The sequence below is a fragment of the Salmo trutta genome, chromosome 26 (genome assembly GCF_901001165.1).
Source record: "Salmo trutta chromosome 26, fSalTru1.1, whole genome shotgun sequence".
In the NCBI taxonomy this organism is placed as follows: domain Eukaryota; kingdom Metazoa; phylum Chordata; class Actinopteri; order Salmoniformes; family Salmonidae; genus Salmo; species Salmo trutta.
Window position 1 is genome coordinate 20,563,104 of NC_042982.1, and position 24,544 is coordinate 20,587,647.

A 24,544-nucleotide genomic window follows, 5' to 3' on the forward strand; every position below is an offset into this window, starting at 1 on the left:
GTGATTTTGGGACAAGGAGAGCTCTCCTTCAAGGAATGAAATGGAGTCAGTTGGGCGCTAGCTCAAAACCCCAACATTAGCATGTATTTCGTCAACAAGAAGTACATTACACATATATTCCAAGATGTGAGATAATTAACTTGCTATCTGTAATATTGTATAGCTTTGGAATCGTGACATTATATACTTTCGAGGAAAATATGCACGTTTATCGACTCATACCCTGACGATTAGCTTCGACAGGGTGCTGGGTGGGGGCGTTAAACGTTTCCTACATTAATTGACCCATTTGATTCTTATCTCCCCCTTTTTCTAATATCTCTGCTTTTACGTAACCCCAGAGGCGAAGATGTGAGATGCCCAACTCGGCAGAAAAGAATGTCCAGCAGGCGGCGTTTTTTCGTTGCTTCGCCCACCAAGCAATGAGTTTTTGTGTGGAGATCAGTGAGAGTGTCGAATTTGGTGGCTTATGTGAGGTTTATTTGATCTAATATAAGTTTCGTAATGATTAAATTGTTACTAGTGTACTGAGATAAGTAGGACACGTGACATCCCGGCAACTTAAAAAAAAAAATACTACATCATAGTTGTCTCGAGATTGCTATTCCGCCCCCAACTGCATTGCCTTTTTGACAGTGAGACAAATTACATCTATTTTTACATATACATTAGCTATTTATGTCCATATTAATAGTTAATTTCATACAACGTGGTTGCTCATGATGGTAGATTCTAGAAAGGAGTAGGGCACTTTTTTATCTGACTTGTAAATCACATCCTCTTCTAAACAGCTGAGTTTGAACAGATTTGTTTTATAAAGATCTGTGAATTTGTGCCGCTCTGCGCCAAATTGAACCTCCTGAACAAAAAGTAGACTCCGCCTTTTCTATATTTGAGTTACCTATTGTTTCACCAATCACACAGGGTAATTTGGATTTCCGCCTAACATCTGGCCAATAAGACGACAGTAAGGAGGGATCATTGTCAATTTCCGCACGTGAAGCCCAGAGAGTTCCAGAAACCGGCCTTTCTTAATTTAGCGTTAGCCTTTACAGTAAATTCTGCAGCGTGGATTAACTGAATAGCAAATGTTTACACCATGACTGCTATAAAGGCATTAAACCCGAAAGCTGAGGTAGCACGTGCTCAAGCCGCTCTTGCAGTAAATATCAGTGCTGCTCGGGGTCTTCAGGATGTGCTCAAAAGTAATTTGGGACCAAAAGGAACAATGAAAATGTGAGTGCAACTGGCCATGCTTGCTAGCAGTTAGCATGCTACTGCTGCTAGTTTAGCGAACATCGTGGTATCCTGGCAGCCAGTAGACCATTTATGGTATTAGATATGTTTATTTAGTCAGATTCATTGTACGCAGTAGTTTCTCCAAGAAACTATGTTAGTTTGATTGATAGATAGTGGATTTCCTAGCCACCTCCAAAATACGTAGCTACCGTTAGCTAGCTGTAATTTAGCTACCTGAATTATCAGGGAGTGGTTTTACAATGGGCACTGGATTATTTGACCAATCAATGGTATTAGCTATAAAGGATAATCAGCATGTACCTAGATCATTTGGAGACAATACTATAACTGAAAAGCTGACTATCAGTTTATATACAACTAGTCTCATTGTTTTCTAGCTATACTCGTGATTAGAGACATTAGTGTACAATGCATCTAGTCATGTTTTAAATATCCATTTGTTGAGCCTCTAACAAATTATATTTTGTGTGCTTGTTTGCAGGCTTGTATCAGGGGCTGGTGACATAAAGCTGACCAAAGATGGTAATGTCTTGTTGCACGAAATGGTAAGACAAATATCCCATGAGTTTGATGTACAGTTAACGCCCATGTGGGTGTTTTTTTTTTTTGTAGCTCCCTTGGATTTTACTCTGTGATACAGTAAAGTGTTGTCTGTAACCTCTGCATTGGAGGAGTTGCATTCTCCTCCACATGTATTCAGTAGACCAGTACATCTTCACCTAACATCTGTAACCTTACTAATTGTGAGATGTGTTGCCTTATGTTCTTGCTTTGACACTAAATTCTTGTCTTCAATCAGCAAATCCAGCATCCGACAGCATCCTTGATTGCCAAAGTGGCTACAGCACAGGATGACATCACAGGTGACGGTACAACATCCAATGTGCTCATCATTGGAGAGCTCCTGAAACAAGCAGACCTCTACGTGTCAGAGGTGAGATGGGGCTTGGAGGAAGCCCCCAACATGTAATTGAAATAGTTTCCTAGATAAAGCATTTCATTTTAGCAAGGTTGTGTGATGACTTAAAAGGATTTAATTGATAAATGTAGAATCGGTGCCACTAAAGCAGGTTGCATAATCTGCATCCAAGTACCATTAGTTAACCCTCTATTCTTGTGTTTTTTTCCCAACCTGTTTTTTCTGTCTTTGCCCCCAAAAAGGGTCTCCACCCACGGATAATCGCAGAAGGTTTTGAGGCAGCCAAGGAGAAGGCTCTGAAGGTGCTCGAGGAGATGAAGGTGACCAGAGAGATGGACAGAGAGACCCTCATCCACGTGGCCCGCACCTCCCTCAGGACCAAGGTCCACGCCGAGCTGGCTGATCTCCTCACAGAGGTGTGTGTTTGTGACGGGAATACAGATATGCATCTGTTCTTCAGATACCTTTAAAACAAAGTAGGGGCGTGGATCAGAAAACCAGTCACTATCTGGTGTGACCACCATTTGGCTCATGCAGGGCGACATCCCATTCACAGAGAGTTGATCAAGCTGTTGATTGTGGCCATTGGAATGTTGTCCCACTCTTCAATGGCTATGCAAAGTTGCTGGATATTGGCATGAACTGGAACACGCTGTTGTACATGTCGATCCAGAGCAACCCAAACATGCTCAATGGGTGACAGGTCTGGTGAGTATGCAGGCCATGGAAGAACAGGAACATTTTTAGCTTCCAGGAATTGTGTACAGATCTCTTGTTTTATTTTTTTTATTTTACCTTTATTTAACCAGGTAGGCTAGTTGAGAACAAGTTCTCATTTACAACTGCGACCTGGCCAAGATAAAGCAAAGCAGTGCGACACAAACAACAACACAGAGTTACACTTGGAATAAACAAGCGTACAGTCAATAATACAATAGAGAAAGTCTATATACAGTGTGTGCAAATGAGGTAGGATGCTGCTATGGTGACCAGTGAGCTGAGATAAGGCGGGGCTTTACCTAGCAACGACTTATAGATGACCTGGAGCCAGTGGGTTTGGCGACGGATATGAAGCGAGGGCCAGCCAACGAGAGCATACAGGTCGCAGTGGTGGCTAGTATATGGGGCTGTCTGTCTCTGCATTCAAATTGCCGTCCATAAAATGCAATTTTGTTTATTGTCCGTAGCTTATGCCTGCCCATACCACAACCCCACTGCCACCATGGGTCACTGTTCACAATGTTGACATCAGCTAACCGCTCGCCCACACAACGGCATACATGCTGTCTGCCATCTGCCCGGTTCAGTTGAAACCAGGATTTATCCGTGAAGAGCACACTTCTCCAACGTGCCAGTCGACATCGACGGTGAGCATTTGCCCGCTGAAGTCGATTATGACACTGAACTGCAGTCAGGTCAAGACCCTGGTGAGGACAACGAGCATGCAGATGAACTTCCCTGAGACGGTTTCTCATAGTTTATGCAGAAATTCTTAGGTTGGGTAAACCCACAGTTTGATCAGCTGTCCGGGTGGCTGGTCTCAAGATCCCGCAGGTAAAAAATCTGGATGTGGAGGTCCCGGGCTGCTGTGGTTACACATGGTCTGCTGTTGAGGTCGGTTGGATGTACTGCCAAATCCTCTAAAACAACGTTGGAAGTTGCTTATGGTAGAGAAATTAACATTTAAATTATCAGGCAACAGCTCTGGTAGACATTCCTGCAGTCTGCATGCCAATTGCATGCTCCCTCAACTTCAGACATCTGTAGCATTTTGTTGTGACAAAACTGTACATTTTTAATGGACTTATTGTCCCGAGCACAAGGTACACCTGTGTAATCGGCTTCTTGATATGCCACAACTGTCAGGTAGATGGATTCTCTTGGCAAATGAAATATGGTCACTAACAGGGATGTGAACAAAATTTGAGAGAAATAAGCTTTTTGTGCGTATGGAAAATTTCTGGGACGTTAGTTCAGCTCATGAAACGTGAGACCAACACTTCCATGTTGCATTTAAAAAATAAAAAAAATGTTTTACTTGCACTATATATACAAAAGCTTGTAATTTCTGCCCTGCTAGAGCTGCACCGGTCAGCTATAAGTGCTGTTATAGTGATGTGGAAACGTCTACGAGCAACAACTGCTCAGCTGCGAAGTGGGAGGTCACAGAATGGGTCCGTCGCGTGCTGAAGCACACAGCGCGTAAAATCATTGTCTGTCCTCGGTTGCAACACTCTCAACCAAGTTCCAAACTGCCTCTGGAAGCAACGTCCGTACAATAACTGTTCGTCGGGAGTTTCATAAAATGGGTTTCCATGGCCGAGCAGCCGCACACAAGCCTAAGATCACAATGCCAAGCATGTGTAAAGCTCGCCGCCATTGGACTCTGGCACAATGGAAACACGTTCTCTGGAGTGATGAATCCCGCTTCACCATCTGGCAGTCCGACAGACGAATCTGGGTTTGGTGGATGCCAGGAGAACGCTACCTGCTCCAATGCATAGTGCCAACTGTAAAGTTTGGAGGAGGAATAATGCTTTAGGGCTTTCATGGTACAGGCTGGGCCCCTTAGTTCCAGTGAAGGGAAATCTTAACGCTACAGCGTACAATGACATTCTAGATTCTGGGGCAACAGTTTGGGAACGTCCCTTTCCTGTTTCAGCATGACAATTCAGTGCACAAAGCGAGGTCCATACAGAAATGGTTTGTTGAGATCGGTGCGGAAGAACATAGCCCTGACCTCAACCCCATCTAACATCTTTGGGATTAATTGGAACGCTGACTGCGAGCCAGGCCTAATTGCCCAACCTCACTAATGCTCTTGTGGCAGAATGGAAGTCTCTGCACCAATGGTCCAACATCTAGTGGAAAGCCTTCCTAGAAGAGTATAGGCTGTAATGGCAAAGGGGTACCAACTCCATATTAATGCCCAGGATTTTGGAATGAATGTTCGACAAGCAGGTGTCCACATACTTTTGGTCGTGTAGAGCAGGGATGGGCTACTGTAGTCCTCGGGGCCGGAGTGGTCGCACACTTTTCCCTAGCGCAAACAGCCAATTAATTTTTATTTTTATTTTTTTGTAATGCACTGCTCAAAAAAATAAAGGGAACACTAAAATAACACATCCTAGATCTGAATGAATGAAATAATCTTATTAAATACTTTTTTCTTTACATAGTTGAATGTGCTGACAACAAAATCACACACAAATTATCAATGGAAATCCAATTTATCAACCCATGGAGGTCTGGATTTGGAGTCACACTCAAAATTCAAGTGGAAAACCACACTACAGGCAGATCCAACTTTGATGTAATGTCCTTAAAACAAGTCAAAATGAGGCTCAGTAGTGTGTGTGGCCTCCACGTGCCTGTATGACCTCCCTACAATGCCTGGGCATGCTCCTGATGAGGTGGCAGATGGTCTCCTGAGGGATCTCCTCCCAGACCTGGACTAAAGCATCCGCCAACTCCTGGACAGTCTGTGGTGCAACGTGGCGTTGGTGGATGGAGCGAGACATGATGTCCCAGATGTGCTCAATTGGATTCAGGTCTGGGGAACAGGCGGGCCAGTCCATAGCATCAATGCCTTCCTCTTGCAGGAACTGCTGACACACTCCAGCCACATGAGGTCTAGCATTGTCTTGCATTAGGAGGAACCCAGGGCCAACTGCACCAGCATATGGTCTCACAAGGGGTCTGAGGATCTCATCTCGGTACCTAATGGCAGTCAGGCTACCTCTGGCGAGCACATGGAGGGCTGTGCGGCCCCCCAAAGAAATGCCACCCCACACCATGACTGACCCACCGCCAAACCGGTCATGCTGGAGGATGTTGCAGGCAGCAGAACGTTCTCCACGGCGTCTCCAGACTCTGTCATGTCTGTCACATGTCCTCAGCGTGAACCTGCTTTCATCTGTGAAGAGCACAGGGCGCCAGTGGTGAATTTGCCAATCTTGGTGTTCTCTGGCAAATGCCAAACGTCCTGCACGGTGTTGGGCTGTAAGCACAACCCCCACCTGTGGACGTCGGGCCCTCATACCACCCTCATGGAGTGTGTTTCTGACCGTTTGAGCAGAAACATGCACATTTGTGGCCTGCTGGAGGTCATTTTGCAGGGCTCTGGCAGTGCTCCCCCTGCTCCTCCTTGCACAAAGGCAGAGGTAGCGGTCCTGCTGCTGGGTTGTTGCCCTCCTACGGCCTCCTCCACGTCTCCTGATGTACTGGCCTGTCTCCTGGTAGCGCCTCCATGCTCTGGATACTAAGCTGACAGACACAGCAAACCTTCTTGCCACAGCTCGCATTGATGTGCCATCCTGGATGAGCTGCACTACCTGAGCCACTTGTGTGGGTTGTAGACTCTGTCTCATGCTACCACTAGAGTGAAAGCACCGCCAGCATTCAAAAGTGACCAAAACATCAGCCAGGAAGCATAGGAACTGAGAAGTGGTCTGTGGTCACCACCTGCAGAACCACTCCTTTATTGGGGGTGTCTTGCTAATTGCCTATAATTTCCACCTGTTGTCTATTCCATTTGCACAACAGCATGTGACATTTATTGTCAATCGATGTTGCTTTCTAAGTGGACAGTTTGATTTCACAGAAGTGTGATTGACTTGGAGTTATATTGTGTTGTTTAAGTGTTCCCTTTATTTTTTTGAGCAGTATATTTATATATTTTTTTAGTTTAGCTTTTTTTTTTAGGTCAATTGCATTTTAAACTGAATATCATGATTAGTTGGTCTATTGGAGTCTGTCACACTTTTGCCCCAGCTAACACACCTATCAGGCCCTCGGACTGGAGTTATCTATCCCTGACTTAGAGCATTTACTTGAGCCTGGCTGGTGTGGGACTTTTTTTGGGGGGGGGGCTCATCCATGGGCTCCATTGCACCAGACAAGCTTAATCAAGGAATGCTGTACTTGTCATTTGATTGTAGGATCAGCACATCTAATAACTTCACTCCCTTTACTTGGGGTATATTTTTCAGGCTGTGGTGGATGCTGTGCTGGCTATCCACAGACCCAACGAGCCTATTGACCTGTTCATGGTAGAGATCATGGAGATGAAGCATAAGACTGACAGCGACACACAGTGAGTGTACATATCACTCTCCCTCATATACAGTCACTGACAATGCGTACATTTGAATTGTGTCCAATATTGTGACCTTTTCTGTCCCCCTCCCTAGGCTGATCCGAGGCCTGGTGTTGGACCACGGCGCCCGCCATCCAGACATGAAGAAACGGGTGGAGGATGCCTTTGTGCTCACTTGCAATGCTTCTTTGGAATATGAGAAAACGTCAGTATAATGTTAGCGCAGCTATCTTTGGCTTTTACTAGGTGGACAATTTTTATTTGACCTTTATTTAACTAGGCATGTCAGTTAAAAACATTCTTATTTTCAATGACGGCCTAGGAACAGTGGGTTAACTGCCTTGTTCACGGGCAGAATGACAGATTTGTACCTTGTCAGCTCGGGGATTTGAACTTGTGACCTTTCGGTTACTAGTCCAACGCTTTACCCACTAGGCTACCCTGCCGCCCCATGTGTAGGCATGGATGAATTCTGTGTTACGGTCAATAGTAGATCCAGTCAGACACCATCCTTTCACTACTTCTTTACTAAGGGTGAGTGCTGACCTGTGCCTCATCTACTCCATGGAGAAGTGAATACAAGTCCTGCAGTTTAGTTAATTTCATAAAGCGGCAAAGCTCTTTTTAAGCAGGAATGATTTTTGGTCACTGGAAAGTCAGTATTATAGGACATAACTACTACAGTAAAGGGGCTTGTAGTGTGACTGCCTATGTTGTATACTTTCCCAATAGAGTCTCCTGTGAAAAGAGCATGGATTTCTAAGCTGTCAGTTCACATAAACCCCTCCTTTACTTTCAGTGAGGTGAACTCTGGCTTCTTCTACAAGAGTGCTGGCGAGAGGGAGAAGCTGGTGGCTGCTGAGAGGAAGTTCATCGAGGAGCGTGTGAAGAAGATCATCGAGCTCAAGAACGCAGTTTGTGCTGATAACAGCAAGGGCTTTGTGGTCCTCAACCAGAAGGTATGACTAGGAAGTTAATTTATTCACTGGCGAAAAAAGTATTTTGGAAATGTGATCTATCATCAATCTTTCAAATAATTTTTTTTGAAGACTCTGAGGCAATACTCTTATTAAGCAGAAGTGTCTGACAGCACAGTGAACACCCTTGTGTGCTTTCTTTGTAGCTCCCTTGGATTTTACTCTGTGCTACAGTAAAGTGTGGTCTGTAACCTCTGCATTGGAGGAGCTGCATTCTCCTCCACATGTATTCAGCAGACCAGTACATGCAGCATATTAAAAATTATTTGAATTACATTTGGGTTCATTAAATATATATTTTTAAATTACTCCTTACAGGGCATTGACCCATATTCCCTGGATGCTCTGGCCAAAGAGGGCATTGTAGCTCTGCGTAGGACCAAGAGGAGGAACATGGAAAGGTACAAAAACTATATAGCCTGCCTCAGTCTTTGTTTACAAGCTTGAACAGTGCATCTTGGAGAGGTACTCTTGTGCATGGACGAATTCTGTGTTACTCTTGTCAGTAGTAAAATCAGTCAGACACCATGCAAAAGCATATTTTCACTCCTACTTTACTAAATGTGAGTGCTGTCCTGTGCCTCACCTACTCAGTGGAGGAGTGAATACAGTGTGTGTGTGTGTGTGTGTGTGAGACAAATGTAATATTTGAGTGTCTGGCTGACACTTTTACCCCGTCTCCCCCCAGACTCACCCTGGCCTGTGGAGGTATCGCCATGAACTCTTTCGAAGACCTCACCCCAGAATGCCTGGGCCAGGCTGGTCTGGTCTATGAACACACACTGGTGAGTTAACATGCTGGGTCTTTACCTCTAGACCAGGATAAACCGTCAAATGGTCGGTACCAGTTTCCAGAACATTTGGTACAGAATTCCTCCTGGTGTGGGTGGGTGGAATCACGGGCCACATTCACCCCACTGAGGATACAAAAGGGGCCTCTCAGCTTGCCTTGCCTCTTCTTTCCAATACTATGAAAATGTATGATATCATGAAAGTCAAACATGTAATTGTGGTTTATTGTGAAGTTAAATATGTAATGTAGTGGTTTCTCCCCCCATACAGGGTGAGGAGAAGTACACATTCATAGAGAAGTGTGGAAACCCCCTGTCAGTGACCCTGCTTGTGAAGGGACCCAACAAACACACCCTGACCCAGATCAAAGACGCAGTCAGGGATGGGCTCAGGGCCGTCAAGAACGCTATCGAGGACGGTATGTACCGCTGCAATGGAAGTTCATCTGACACTAGGGAGGATTAATCAAACTCAGCAACTATTTGAATCCAACTCTATCAGATATTGAGTGGGGGAGTTTGGTTTTATCAAGATGGGACTGATTCTGTAACGATGCTGGAATAGATTTGTAGGCATGGACGAGTTCTGTGTTACTCTGTCAGTAGTAGATGCAATCAGACACCATGCAAAAACATCCTTTCACTACTTCTTTACTAAAGGTGAGTGCTGACCTGTGCCTCACCTACTCCTTGGAGAAGTGAATACAAGTAGCTAGTTTAAGTGCATACTAAAACTCTTCAGGAACAGCCCACTGTAAAGTCTTCGCAATGGAATGATACGTCTGGTCAGATGGCATCCATTCACATTTTCAAACACCACTCTGCCTCAAATCACTTAATTTTGTGTGTATAATAATACCTTTTAGAAATCCTTTTGTTTTTCAATGTGTGCCTACCCATATCAATGACTGATCTCTTCAGTATTGCTTGTCAGCTGATGTTCAGAGTCTGATCCCAGTGTTGACTTTGCAGGCTGCGTGGTGTCAGGGGCCGGGGCCTTTGAGGTGGCTGTGCATGATGCTCTGATAAAGCACAAACCCTCAGTGAAAGGCCGGGCTCAGCTGGGTGTGCAGGCTTTTGCTGATGCCCTCCTCATCATCCCTAAGGTATGTAATGAGTCTTAAAGTTATTTATTTTTGTCAATGCCTTCTGTGCTTTGGCATTCTATTGATATAACATCTATTTAACTCTGACAATGAAGGACATCAGCTTTTAGTTAAGAAAAGTCTTAGATCTATTGCTAAGTACTGCTGACTGACTGTTTCTTTCTCTCCAGGTACTAGCCCAGAACTCTGGGTATGATCCAATGGAGACCCTGGTCAAACTCCAGACTGAGTACAAAGAGAGTGGTCAGCTGGTTGGAGTCGACCTGAGCTCTGGTATGGAATTTAACCTCAAACTGAGGATATGGATTTATTTCACATCATACCCATTTCCTATGTCAAAACAAAAATATGAATCACTTTAAATGTACCAATTTTTCTTTAGGTGAACCAATGGTCGCTTCGGAAGCTGGGGTTTGGGATAACTACAGTGTTAAGAAACAACTCCTTCACTCATGGTAACAACACCCTTTTAATCTCAATTCAGTACGACCCTTCAGATTTAAGATTCAATGACCCTTTGGATTAAACTGTTATTGATTTTTCTGTCCACAGCACGGTAATAGCCAGCAACATCCTGTTGGTGGATGAGATCATGAGAGCAGGCATGTCATCCCTGAAGGGCTAAGGTCAGAACCGATGACCGAGATGAGCTCTTGTGGATGACTACCACTTCAGATACTAGTTATTAGCGCAGCCTCGTAGAATAACTAGGGGAATAAATGGACCAGTATTAGGTTCTCATCCTAGGTGGTGATTGGAGAATTATCTTGTTGACATGTCCGTTCTGTCGTATTATACATGGATGGACACTTTCATCCCACGTGTTCATTTTTTTTGTTTTTGTTATGGATCATACCAAGAATGTATAAACCTCACTCTTAGTATGTAATAAACCTGTAGCTTGGCTTTGAGTTTGCAGCTCATTATAATCAATCATAAGTTATACATTTTGCACCAATCACATACATCAATCAGGTTGAGATTTAATAAATAAAATTAATCAATGTTAGCATACAATTAAAGTGTTCTCATGCTCCCTTAAACAGTTTACAGTACATGACCAAGTACAGTATAACTCACACTGTATGTCAATAAAAATGCACATGTCTAAGTACAGGCCGGGTTCATTGCACATACTGAGCGACGGGGAGAATCACTAGCACTAAAAAGCTTTGCATGCATAGCAATTGTCTTTTACATAACACTCTATGCATATGGAATTTGAGGCTCATTATATGGTTGAAATTACCTTTAACACTATCTAGGAATAATTCAGTAGGGAGCAACATTTCAGAATACATCTATATACGAGACTGGACATCATACTCATGTTGGAGAAGAATAGAGAGCCTGGATGTGTGCACTATTACATCTCTGAATTTTCTGAGACCTGCAATACTGTATAAGCCATAGAAAAGAAGTGATGTAACATTTCACTGTGGATGTCATCTAGCTATTTGTTCCATTATGTACTAAACACAGACCAATATTCCTCAGTGCAGGTGTTGGAGGGTATATTTCTAGGATATTTCCCAAGTCTTTGTTAAAATCAATCCATAGTTAAACAGTGGTTCTTAAACCTCTGGGACCCCCAGACGTATCACAATTTTGTTGTATCTCTAAACTAGCTCACCTATTCAAAGGCCCGATTAGTGACGAGTTGAATCAGGTGTGGAATAGATCAAATACATGGAACAGCTGGGGGTCCCCGAGGAGAGGTTTGAGAACCACTGGTTTAAAAGACATACCAGTCAAGCGACAAATATCTGCAATCCATTAGCATGGATTTTCACCAAGCCTCTTTTTTGATACAAAGAACAAGCTATATCTCATGCTACATCTCTAAAGTGTCCAACCCAAAGTTTGTTTTTGTTATTGCGTCACACCAACGCTTCAATCAGCCCAATTAAGACAGATGGCGTCAAATCCTGAGCCGAGCCTAATGACATACCAGCCCAATTCTGTCCTTTCTCCAGATGTGTGCAGCTGTACACTCCTCCGCACACATTTAAAACCATTAGATTTTAAAAGGATAGAGAATTGAGACAGATGGCAAGCTTATGTAGAGTCCCACCTCTTAGGACCTGGACTGAGAAACAGCATCATTACCAGGAGTGCATGGAGGAGTCCTCGGGCTCTGCAGCCATGGACAGCAAGATGGCCTTGGGAGTGTTCTCGAACAGGGCGGCTCTGTTCTGGGTCTGGCCCTTCTTGACCCAGTGGCCATAGATCTTGAAGGCACAGGCGTCGATTAGCTTGCGGATGGGCTTGATGGCGTACGGGTCACTCTTGATCACCTCCTTGGTGATAGGCTTGGCGCGGCGGTAATTACAGTAGATGCGCATCACGGCCAGCACAGTCATGCAGACGACCTGGTGACATGAGGGTGAGAATGTGTTGGTTCTATGTACAGTCGTGGCCAAATGTTTTGAGAATGACATTAATTTTCAAAGTCTGCTGCCTCAGTGTCTTTAGATATTTTTGTCATATGTTACTATGGAATACTGAAGTATAATTACAAGCATTTCATTAGTGTCAAAGGCTTTTATTGACAATTACATGAAATTGATGCAAAGTCAATATTTGCAGTGTTGACCCTTCTTTTTCAAGACCTCTGCAATCCGCCCTAGCATGCTGTCAATTAACTTCTGGGCCACATCCTGACTGATGGCAGCCCATTATTGCATAATCAATGCTTGGAGTTTGTCAGAATTGGCGGGTTTTTGTTTGTCCACCCGCCTCTTAAGGATTGACCACAAGTTCTCAATGGGATTAAGGTCTGGGGAGTTTCCTGGCCATGGACCCAAAATATCGATGTTTTGTTCCCCGAGCCACTTAGTTATCACTTTTGCATTATGGCATGGTGCTTCATCATGCTGGAAAAGGCATTGTTCGTCACCAAACTGTTCCTGGATGGTTGGGAGAAGTTGCTCTCGGAGGATGTGTTGGTACCATTCTTTATTCATGGCTGTGTTCTTAGGCAAAACTGTGAGTGAGCCCACTCCCTTGGCTGAGAAGCAACTCCACACATGAATGGTCTCAGGATGCTTTACTGTTGGCATGACACAGAACTAATGGTAGCGCTCACCTTATCTTCTCCGGACAAGCTTTTTTCCGGATGCCCCAAACAATCAGAAAGGGGATTCATCAGAGAAAATGACTTAGCCCCAGTCCTCAGCAGTCCAATCCCTTTATCCTTTGCAGAATATCAGTCTGTCCTTGATGTTTTTCCTGGAGAGAAGTGGCTTCTTTGCTGCCCTTCTTGACACCAGGCCATCCTCAAAGTCTTCGCCTCACTGTGCGTGCAGATGCACTCACACCTGCCTGCTGCCATTCCTGAGCAAGCTCTGTACTGGTGGTGCTCCGATCCCGCAGCTGAATCAACTTTAGGAGACAGTCCTGGCGCTTGCTGGACTTTCTTGGGCGCCCTGAAGCCTTCTTCACAACAATTGATCCGCTCTCCTTGAAGTTCTTGATGATCGGATAAACGTTTGATTTAGGTGCAATCTTACTGGCAGCAATATCCTTGCCCGTGAAGCCCTTTCTGTACAAAGCAATGATGACGGCACGTGTTTCCTTGCAGGTAACCATGTTTGACAGAGGAAGAACAATGATTCCAAGCACCACCCTCCTTTTGAAGTTTCCAGTCTGTTATTCGAACTCAATCAGCATGACAGAGTGATCTCTAGCCTTGTCCTCATCAACACTCACAACTGTGTTAACGAGACAATCACTGACATGACGTCAGCTGGTCCTTTTGTGGCAGGGTTGAAATGCAGTGGAAATGTTTTTTGGGGATTCAGTTCATTTGCATGGCAAAGAGGGACTTTGCAATTCATCTGATCACTCTTCATAACATTCTGGAGCATATGCAAATTTCTATCATACAAACTGAGGCAGCAGACTTTGACACATACATTTTCATTTTCAAAACTTTTGGCCACGACTGTACATCAGACTGCATGTTAGGATTTATTTGGCCTATGACTGCTATTACGGTGTCATATGCCATCGATCCCAGTCAGTTCCGATATTGACATTTAGAAAACTCATTTTCCATGAGGATTTCTGAACTCAAACATAAATCCCCAACCGTGGTGTTGATTCCACATCACATGGGAATCTTTGTATAGTGTTGCTGCTCTTACCTTGAACCTCCTCTTGGGGGTGAAGTGTCGTACTTCAGCCACCACATACTGCTGGAAGAAGGGGTGGTTCAGGCAGTCTTGGGCTGTATAACGCTGATCTGGGTTTACCATCAACATCCTGGAGATCTGAAAACAGGGAGACATGAGGCAACATTTAAGGGGCAATCAAGGATTCCTCCCTCAAAAAAAGTGGCCATTCTGACAAAAAGCTGAAGGATGCGGCTGGAGAAATGTAGGCACTCTCAAATTAGCGGGAGGAGGTAGCCTTGAGGTTAGAGGGGTGGGCCGGTAAACGGAGGGTTGGAACCCCCGAGCTGCCAATGAGGAAATCTGCAGGGAGTGAGCCTTATTCAATATCCCGTATACAACCTACCACTGTTCTGCCATTAGCAAGGCACTACCCCTTGTGCCCCAGGGGCACTGCTCCCAGCCTGTGATGTGTGTCAAATTGGGTACTGTGACAGCAAAAAATAAACAGTATCCGTGCAAATGGACCAATAAAGTGGATTCATTGACAGAGCTATGGATGCAGCTGACTATCATTGAGATCAGAAGTATAGTTTTAACCATGTTTTGAAGCTACAGTGTTAATCATTCCAAACCCACTAGGTCTTTGATAGTGTCGGACCGGTCGTCCCATTCAGGAGAGGATAAGTCGTAGTTCCCAGCTAGGATCATACGAAGCATCATCATCTGTTTTCTGTGCCAGAAGGGAGGGGATCCAGCCAGCAGGGTGTACAAGATCACCCCTGAACTCCATCTGAAATCACGATAAATCATCATCAGGATTATAGTGATACTTTTTCTAGGACTTTATTTCACCATATAATATACAGGTAACTGCCAAAATAGTGGAAACATGCGTAAATGAGGAATACAAATTATATTGACAGAAGATGCTTCCACACAGGTGTGGTTTATGAGTTAATTAAGCAATTAACATCCCATCATGCTTAGGGTCATGTATAAAAAGGCTGGGCAGGCCTTTATTTTGGTGGCAGGTAGCCTAGTGGTTAGATCGTTGGACTAGTAACCGAAAGGTTGCAAGATCGAATCCCCGAGCAGACAAAGTAAAAATCTGTCGTTCTGCCCATGAACAAGGCAGTTAACCCATGGTTCCTAGGCCGTCATTAAAAATAAGAATTTGTTCTTAAGTGACTTGCCTAGTTAAATAAAGGTCAAATAAATAAATACCATGACAATGCCCCCATCCACAGGGCAGGAGTGGTCACTGAATGGTTTGATTTGCATGAAAACGAGGTAACCATATGCCATAGCCGTGAGACAACGTTTTACACCACCATCAAAAAAACACAAAATGATGGCATTTCTCATGGAAGAATGGTGTCGCATCCCTCCAATAGAGTTCCAGACACTTGTAGAATCTATGCGAAGGTGCATTGAAGCTGTTTTGGCGGCACAACACCCTATTAAGACACTTTATGTTGGTGTTTCCTTTATTTTGGCAGTTAGCTGTTAGGTACCATGTAAAAACTAGGTACCAAGTAATATTAAACTAAATAAATACTATGGAACAAGCTTAACTAAATGGATACTTTTAGAAATAAATGTTGCACTTAAATGGTGATTAGCGATAATATTTCCATTATATATAATTTGTATTAAAATAAATTAAGTGCTGGAGCAGTGGGAGGACAGAGAAGTTTTATGTACATTATTTATCCAAGATCTGGTATCCAGCGGGTAGATGGAAAGGTGAATGGGTAGTTGTGTGTAATCGGATTACTCACATGTCGACTGCAGTCCCGTATCCCCTGTGGTTGGGGTCCATGGAGCACTCAATGATCTCAGGAGCCAGATAGCCAGGGGTCCCACACACCTCTGGCGTAGAAAACAGATAGAGGGGGCATTGCTAGGTGAATATTAGTAATAATTAATATTCTCATAATTATGAATACAATAAATGTATATGAAAGTCTAAAGCTGATACAGGAAACACATCATAGTCTACTACAGTAATTGACTGTTCTTTGCATGTTTATCATTCAACCTGAACCTATATAGTATTTGTTGACAAACGTATAAGTGTGGATTGTATTTTATCACAAAAAAACTGACTGCAGTTCCTAGTCTGAAGTTCTGTGCATGCTGAGAAGTCACAGTGTCGCCTTTTGAAAGGTCAACACATGCTCCTAATGATTTGGGAACAGCAAATAGCTCAGCAAGTGTCCTGTTGCATCTTAACCTTTGCTTGAGCTAACGACAGGGACAGGACAGAAGGGGAGTGGGTTGTGGACGAGGATTTAGGGGCGTTGACTAGCTAGAAAGGGTTCCTCTACATAGCACTGACAGCTAGTGTTCTAACTTAGCGCCACAGCGTTCAAAACATGAGGCTTCCTTCCACTGACTGAGCAGCCAGTATGTAGCCCTCATTACCTTCCGCTATAATGCTTAATTCTATGTGGTATGCAATTGTGGACATGGGGTATTCTGACGACTTTCTACAATGATTTCACTGCTAATTCAGTCAAAATGAGATTGAGTGGGACAGTAATTAACTAGATTTTCTTTGCCAGTCGTAGACCCCACATCTGTTGATAGAAACTACTAACTAACCGTTGAGTGTCTGTCCGGGCTCAATCTGCAGGGAGAAGCCGAAGTCAGTGAGCTTGATGTCCATGTTGTCATCCAGCAGGATATTCTCAGGCTTGAGGTCTCTGTGGATGATGTTCTGGTCGTGGAGGAATTTAACCACCTCTAGCAGGGCACGCATGATCTTCCTACAGGAAAATAGGGAAATGTTGTCCTTCTGATCTATATCTCTCACACTCCCTAAACATGCAAGACTCTTCCCATTAGGGCCAAACTAACTAGCCTCAAATCACTCAAATTCTAAAGCTCTCACACAGCAAATCTCTCAATGTCCCTCAAATGTCTAATGAACCCCTCAACCCCAAACAGTCTTGTCCAGATATACATTTTTGAGGGGACCGAACCCAGATGTACGACAATAAGATAGTGAATGAATGTGTGTGAGGTAGAGTTTCTGACCTGGTCTCCTTCTCACTCAGAGTTACTTTTTCTGTGAGGTAGTCAAACAGCTCTCCTCTCTTCATCCTGGGAGAGAGACAAATGATATTGGTATGCATACATCCTGAGGGCCAGAAAGTGTTGAGTCAAATGTACTCTGTATAATCACTGAAAAAAATCATTGGTGCACTAAAAATGTCACTCTTCCTTGTATCTTGATTGGAAAGTGTTTTTTAAATGTTGTATAAATATTTATAAGATTCCTTGTTAGGAAATTGACAGATTACGTGATTGTATGCTGCAGAGTCTGTCTGGATACTTACAGGTCAAACACCAGGAAGAAGAAGGCTTTGGACTCATAGCAATCCTTCAGCTGGACTGTGGAGAGATAATAGGCCTGTTATGATGCATGTCTACAACCAGTAGAACAGATAGCCCAATTCTGATATTTGTTTCACAAATTGGTCTTTTGACCAATCAGATCAGCTCTGAAAATATCTGCTGTGAAAAGATCTGATGTGATTGATCAAAAGACCAATTAGTGGGGGAATAAATATCAGAATTTGGCTGCCTGTGTAAACACAGCCATAGAGTTACACAGATGTTATATGATCAATTTTACCTTTTCTAGCTAAACAAGTGATGCGCAGTCATGGTTATGAAGCAGTAGAGGAGAGCAAATGCTAAAGTTGTCCAACCCTCTAGGATGCATAGACATAACCTTTGAACAAAGCTATTGTAAAATAACTTAAGAGATCCATGTCAATGTGCTCCACACTCCATATTAGACCAGATGGGTGAATAATGTTTTTATAGGGCCCATTTTCCAAATCCAGATTAAACCTACTCCAGGAATAGGCTAGATGGATGTGTGAGTTTCTTCCTCAAGTTTTTTCCAGGTAGTTTTGTTGTTATATACATGAAGTTCCATTAAAGTGTCAATAATGTACGCATTGTGGTGTTATTTTGCTTACTGATGTTGTCCATTCCATAGACTTTCTTGAGAATATCAATCTCCTTCACTGTGGCCTCTTTGATCTCCTCGATCTCTGCAGCCGAGATCTTGTCAGAAGGAGTGACGTCAATGATTTTGACCGCATAGTCCTGTTGGGTTTGTTTATGAATACAACGTCGCACCACGCTACTCACCCCCCTGAACAAGGACAGGAAAAACAAACAGCGTCATATCTAAAGGTAGTAAATTACATCACACACATTTCAAGTTTTTATTTTATTTGTACAGCTGAATACTCAAGTGGAACTTATTTAGTTAGATTTGTTCCATAGCAAAGAAACAACGGCAATGTGCCCCCACCAGGGATTTGAATCCACAACCCTCTGATCATCACTCTATAGGATGTAATCTCTGACACCCAGAACTAACATCTTGTGGAATTGCTTCAAATATTTAAGATTAAATTCTATGGGGAGCATAGATGTACTATAATTACAAGGGAGACGTGTTAGAAAATGTACCAACGGGACTAGCGAAATCTCAATCTCTCTAAATGGAAATTTAGCTAGTTTCGTGCAAATCTATGGGCAAAATGTCCCCTCCCCTACCGAAATTCAAAAGAAGCTAAATCGTGATTTGTTCAAACGATTAGTAGTGACAGAAAACTCTGCGTGCCAGAACAAAGTTCCTTGTTGGTCGTCGCGTTCCACAGTCTGTCGACAGATGCTACTACCATTTATGTTACGTGCATCTGTCCACGAGAGATTATATAGGATGTAATACAACTCTAAATAAACCAATACAGGACACAATGTGTATCTAATGCAGAACATATACTAGAGCTAAAATCTCACAAGGCTGAGACTGATTGTCTATCCCTATCAGATAAAATATTTGAAATATCTGAAGCACAGCTTTATATATTAAGGCAGTCTCAAAAACATGTCCATCCTTACCATTTTCTTTTTGAGAACCTTCTGCACTTTGCAAGTAGGCCTACACTCTGTATAATGACATTAAGCTGCATTAGGCCACAAAAGCAAGTACATACCCCTCAGTATATTGAAATACAGGTGTTCTCTCTAAAAGCATGTTGTCGTTCTCTACATGTGCAGGAAACTGATACAATAATACAGGTGATGTGTGTGTTATGCCATACTATACTGTTGTTTATGTGACATGTCACAGAGCCGACCAGCTCAATAAGAACAGTGGTAAAGCTTTATCAAGGTTTTCTTTAAGGTAAATGGCTAACTTGTGCTGACAAGGGTAGAATGGCTCTGTTAGTTGGAGTATGATGCTGGCAACAACAGGGTTGTGGTGGGTTTTATTCTCATGTGGCCCACATACTAAATGTGTTTTTTATGTACAAAAAACAATGATGAATTATCTTGTCTTTGATCTGTCCTGTCTTTGTTAACGTTTTGTGATACTTGTGAGAAACAATGGCAAAAAAACTAAAATAAACAGGCAAAGCGTAAATACAGGACTAAGATTGAATACTACTACAATCAGCTCTGGCGCTTGTCAGATGTGGCAGGGCTTGCAAACTATTACGGACTACAAAGGGAAACCCAGCCGCGTGCTGCACAGTGACGCCAGCCTACCAGACGAGCTAAATGCCTTTTATGCTTGCTTCAAGGCAAGCAACACTGAAGCATGCATGAGAGCACCAGCTGTTCCAGACGACTGTGTGATCATGCTCTCCGTAGCCGATGTGAGCAAGACCTTTAACAGGTCAACATTCACAAGGCCGCAGGGTCAGACGGATTACCAGGACGTGTACTCAGCATGCGTGGACCAACTGGCAAGTGTCTTCACTGACATGTTCAACCTTTCCCTGACGAGTCTGTAATACCTACATGTTTCAAGCAGACCACCATAGTGCCTGTGCCCAAGAACATTAAGGTAACCTGCCTAAATGACTACCGCCCCTAACATTTTACCCCTCAGGAGACTGATTTGGCATGGGTCCCCAGATCCTCAAAAGGTTCTACAGCTGCACCATCGAGAGCATCCTGACTGGTTGCATCACCGCCTGGTATGGCAACTGCTCTGCATCCGACCGTGAGGCTCTACAGAGGGTAGTGCGTACGGCCCAGTACATCACTGGGGCCAAGCATCCTGCCATACAGGACCTATATACTAGGCGGTGTCAGAGGAAGGCCCAAAAAATTGTCAAAGAATCCAGTCACCCAAGTCATAGACTGTTCTCTCTGCTACTGCACGGCAAGCGATACCGAAGCGCCAAGTCTAGGTCCAAAAGGCTCCTTAACAGCTTCTAACCCCAAGCTATAAGACTGTTGAACAATTAATCAAATGGCCACCTGGACTATTTACATTGTTTCCCCCCCTTGATTTTACACAGCTGCAACTCGCTATTTATCATCTATGCATAGTACCTTTACCCCTGCCTACATTAACAAATGACCTTGACTAACCTGTACTACCCCGCACATTGACTCGGTACTGGTACCCCCTGTATATAGCCTCTGTATTGTTATTTTATTGTGTTACATTTTATTTTATTTTTTACTTTAGTTTATTTAGTAAATATTTTCTTAACTATTTTTTAAACTGTATTATTGGTTAAGGGCTTGTAAGTAAGCATTTCACGGTAAGGTCTTCACCTGTTGTATTCGGCGCTTGTGACATATAAAATTGGATTTGAAAATAACGCAATTTCTTAATCACACAAGTGACCCCCTGTCTGAATCCGAGTGGGATGACATAATGACTCTACTAGCTGACCAATCACTAGTACTGTTCAGTGCCAAAACCTTTGTCCTAAAACACGCTCAAATGAATGCCGCCCGGCTCAACAATGCATAGTTTAGTTACGTAATGGCATACCTCTCTTGATTAACAAACAACACACAGTGATACGACACAAAGGATGTCCCTGATGACAGGGTTTAATAGTGAGTTCCCAGAACCCCAACTCCCTTCCATAAGCAGTCTAGACTGAGGGGTGGATGATGTGTGTTTAGAGTTTCTGTTTATTATTATTTCTGTTCTCGTCTGGTCCCAGATCATTTTGGGCTGTATAGCCAACTCATATGGTCATTGCGATGCATTGCCAAACATTGTTGAGTTGACATGCGAGTTTGTTACAGGTGTACAGCACAAACAGACCTGGGGCCAGGCTATTTCTATGCAGTGAATTAATAGAAAATACCTTCATGTTCTTTTTACCTCATGTACATGTAAACAATCCCATATGACATACAAATGATACCATACCTTCCCAGGATCTCCTTGGGGTCATATTTGCCATAGAACTCCTGAGCTCCCACCCAATCCGGGATCTCGTCCTCTTTGGTCATGTTGGCGTGACTGGTTATCCAAGGAAACTAGACTATTGTACTGCTGCTGCTGACAACAAGCTGGGAACAAGAAAACACAGCAGGCCATATTCAGGGCAAACTCACTTCCTCATTAAACTGAGCTGTATTTGTGAAGTTGATTGCCCTTTTAACAAAAAATGTATTAAGTTCGATTTTACTAACACAGTGAAAGGTATGAAATTTAAAGTAAAAATGTAATTCCCCCAAAAAATAATTCCATTCTAAACTCCTAACAGCAATATAGGCAAGCACATAGGAGACAATTGATAAAGGTGTTTGGTGACAGTAGCGCAATTGTTTGACAATGGTTGTGTATGTATGTACAGTTGAAGTCGGAAGTTTACATACACTGAGGTTGGAGTCATTAAAACTCATTTTTCAACCACTCCACAAATTTCTTGCTAACAAACTATAGTTTTGGCAAGACGGTTAGGACATCTACTTTGTGCATGACACAAGTAATTTTTCCAACAAATGTTTACAGACAGATTATTTCACTTATAATTAATTCAATGTATCACAATTCCAGTGGGTCAGAAGTTTACATACACTAAGTTGACTGTGCATTTAAACAGCTTGGAAAATTCCATAAATTGATGTCATGGCTTTAGAAGCTTCTGATAGGCTAACTGACATCATTTGAGTCAATTGGAGGTGTACCTGTGGATGTATTTCAAGGCCAACCTTCAAACTCAGTGCCTCCTTGCTTGACATCATGGGAAAATCAAGAGAAATCAGCCAAGACCTCAGAAAATAAATTGTAGACCTCCACAAGTCTGGTTCATACTTGGGAGCAATTTCCAAACGCCTGAAGATACCACGTTCATCTATACAAACAATAGTATGCAAGTATAATCACTATGGGACCGCGCAGCTGTCATACCGCTCAGGAAGGAGACGCGTTCTATCTCCTAGAGATGAACGTACTTTGGTACGAAAAGTGCAAATCAATCCCAGAACAACAGCAAAGGACCTTGTGAAGATGCTGGAGGAAACAGGTACAAAAATATCTATATCCACAGTAAAACGAGTCCTATATCGACATAACCTGAAAGGCCGCTCAGCAAGTAAGAAGCCACCGCTCCAAAACCGCCATAAAAATCCAGACTACGGTTTGCAACTGCACATGGGGACAAAGATTGTACTTTTTGGAGAAATGTCCTCTGGCCTGATAAAACAAAAATAGAACTGTTTGGCCATAATGACCATCGTTATGTTTGGAGGAAATAGGGGGAGGTTTGCAAGCCGAAGAATACCATCTCAACCGTGAAGCACAGGGGTGGCAGCATCATGTTGTGGGGGTGTTTTGCTGCCGGAGGGACTGGTGCACTTCACAAAATAGATGGCATCATGAGAAGGAAAATGATGTGGATATATTGAAGCAACATCTCAAGGCATCAGTCAGGAAGTTAAAGCTTGGTCGCAAATGGGTCTTCCAAATGGACAATGACCCCAAGAATACTTCCAAAGTTGTGGCAAAATGGCTTAAGGACAACAAAGTCAAGGTATTGGAGTGGCCATCACAACGCCCTGACCTCAATCCTATAGAAAATTTGTGAGCAGAACTGAAAAAGCGTGTGTGAGCAAGGAGGCCTACAAACCTGACTCAGTTACACCAGCTCTGTCAGGAGGAATGGGCCAAAATTCGCCCAAGTTATTGTGGGAAGCTTGTGGAAGGCTACCCAAAACGTTTGACCCAGGTGAAACAATTTAAAGGCAATGCTACCAAATACTAATTGAGTGTATGTAAACTTCTGACCCACTGGGAATGTGATGAAAGAAATAAAAGCTGAAATAAATAATTCTCTCTACCATTATTCTGACATTTCACATTCTTAAATTAAAGTGGTGATCCTAACTGACAGGGACATTTTACTGGGATTAAATTCAGGAATTGTGAGAAACTTGAGTTTAAATGAATTTGGCTAAGGTGTATGTAAACTTCCAACTTCAACTGTATGTGTAAATAGAACAGGTCGACCCGGGATAGAGACGCAAATGCCATGTTGAACTGGTTTAAATACGAGCTATATAATGACATTTCGAAGCTCCGCCCCCGGCCCCCTCCGTAGGTGGCCATGATCAGAGGGAAAGAACGTGTGACAGAATATAATAGATATAGCTAGGCTATTTCTCATTACACTAGGTTATTCATAAACCCATGAAAATATATATTTTTAAAAACAATATTGATTTAGCCTACGCATTATGCTGCGTTCAGGTACTAATCGGAACTAGGATACTCGACAATGTGCAACTTACTAACTGGTTGTAGTTATACATGTGCGGCTTCAACCAGTTAGCAAGTCGGACATTTCTGAGTTTCCTAGTTCCGACTGGCACGTGAATGAACGCGACATTATATAATGATTACATTTTTGATAAAAGTATTCCAGAAATATTTTATGGACTAATAATAAATGGAACCATTCCTAGATATAATTAATCTATCATAATGCATGCGAGCATTGAATTTTGTGGAATCCACAAGATACACTATTGTTCTGAGTGGGTCGAGCATCATCATCCTGTTACACTATTTCCAGTATTGTTACAAATTAACCGATTGAATCGCAAGCCATTTTGGAAACAAATCTTATAAATCAGCCATCAACTGCTGTCGTACATTTCACTCATCACTATTTGACCTTTTAAATCGCGGTCTTGTCAAGTTGAACAAACACGAAATTCCCACGATCAACACTCACCGTAATCAATGCGTGTTTAGTCCTTACAATGCAGTTAAATCCATCATAATTCAAACACTTCATAAAAATAAGTAACAAACGAGCAACTGGCTCACTAACGATATCAACACAGTTGGTAAGTCTTCATGGTGGACTGTGCTAGGATAGGAAAAGGGCGAATGCTAATGTCAGATGCCCAAAATAAATCCGTGCTAGTTGAAGAGCACAGGACCTTTACGCGTGTACACATATCTTCTTCCTATTC

At 42.9% G+C, this 24,544-nt stretch overlaps 2 protein-coding genes and 3 non-coding genes across 5 annotated transcripts; 4 read left to right on the forward strand and 1 right to left on the reverse strand.

Moving 5' to 3' along the window:
• The first annotated feature begins 998 nt into the window (after window positions 1-998).
• On the forward strand, window positions 999-11,168 carry LOC115163368 (T-complex protein 1 subunit zeta). Its single transcript, XM_029715196.1, has 14 exons — window positions 999-1,236; window positions 1,742-1,805; window positions 2,060-2,194; window positions 2,422-2,595; window positions 7,171-7,274; window positions 7,372-7,482; window positions 8,077-8,236; window positions 8,573-8,655; window positions 8,943-9,039; window positions 9,317-9,464; window positions 10,018-10,151; window positions 10,322-10,424; window positions 10,534-10,606; window positions 10,704-11,168. The coding sequence occupies exons 1-14, from the start codon at window positions 1,100-1,102 to the stop codon at window positions 10,774-10,776; spliced, it is 1,596 nt and encodes a 531-aa protein (XP_029571056.1). The 5' UTR covers window positions 999-1,099; the 3' UTR covers window positions 10,777-11,168.
• On the forward strand, window positions 8,365-8,503 carry LOC115164004 (small nucleolar RNA SNORA22). Its single transcript, XR_003869863.1, has one exon. It is a non-coding gene; the product is annotated as a small nucleolar RNA SNORA22 (small nucleolar RNA).
• Window positions 8,730-8,867, forward strand: LOC115164002 (small nucleolar RNA SNORA15). Its single transcript, XR_003869861.1, has one exon. It is a non-coding gene; the product is annotated as a small nucleolar RNA SNORA15 (small nucleolar RNA).
• Window positions 9,619-9,755, forward strand: LOC115164003 (small nucleolar RNA SNORA15). The gene has a single exon (XR_003869862.1). It is a non-coding gene; the product is annotated as a small nucleolar RNA SNORA15 (small nucleolar RNA).
• LOC115163369 (phosphorylase b kinase gamma catalytic chain, skeletal muscle/heart isoform) lies at window positions 11,119-24,479 on the reverse strand. The gene is made up of 10 exons (XM_029715197.1): window positions 24,301-24,479; window positions 21,489-21,631; window positions 18,265-18,443; window positions 17,614-17,668; window positions 17,312-17,377; window positions 16,877-17,040; window positions 16,051-16,141; window positions 14,906-15,059; window positions 14,300-14,425; window positions 11,119-12,523 (listed from the first exon to the last, which is right to left on the reverse strand). The coding sequence occupies exons 2-10, from the start codon at window positions 21,569-21,571 to the stop codon at window positions 12,257-12,259; spliced, it is 1,185 nt and encodes a 394-aa protein (XP_029571057.1). The 5' UTR covers window positions 21,572-21,631; window positions 24,301-24,479; the 3' UTR covers window positions 11,119-12,256.
• Window positions 24,480-24,544: the final 65 nt, after the last annotated feature.

Coding starts and splice junctions, on each gene's coding strand:
- LOC115163368 (XM_029715196.1), top strand. CDS start 1,100: ATGACTGCTATAAAGGCATTAAACCCGAAAGCTGAGGTAGCACGTGCT. Junction 2,195..2,421: donor CAGACCTCTACGTGTCAGAG/GTGAGATGGGGC, acceptor GCCCCCAAAAAG/GGTCTCCACCCACGGATAAT. Junction 8,237..8,572: donor TTGTGGTCCTCAACCAGAAG/GTATGACTAGGA, acceptor TACTCCTTACAG/GGCATTGACCCATATTCCCT.
- LOC115163369 (XM_029715197.1), bottom strand. CDS start 21,571: ATGACCAAAGAGGACGAGATCCCGGATTGGGTGGGAGCTCAGGAGTTC. Junction 17,041..17,311: donor CTGAGTGAGAAGGAGACCAG/GTCAGAAACTCT, acceptor ATTTTCCTGTAG/GAAGATCATGCGTGCCCTGC. Junction 15,060..16,050: donor TACGGGACTGCAGTCGACAT/GTGAGTAATCCG, acceptor TCGTGATTTCAG/ATGGAGTTCAGGGGTGATCT.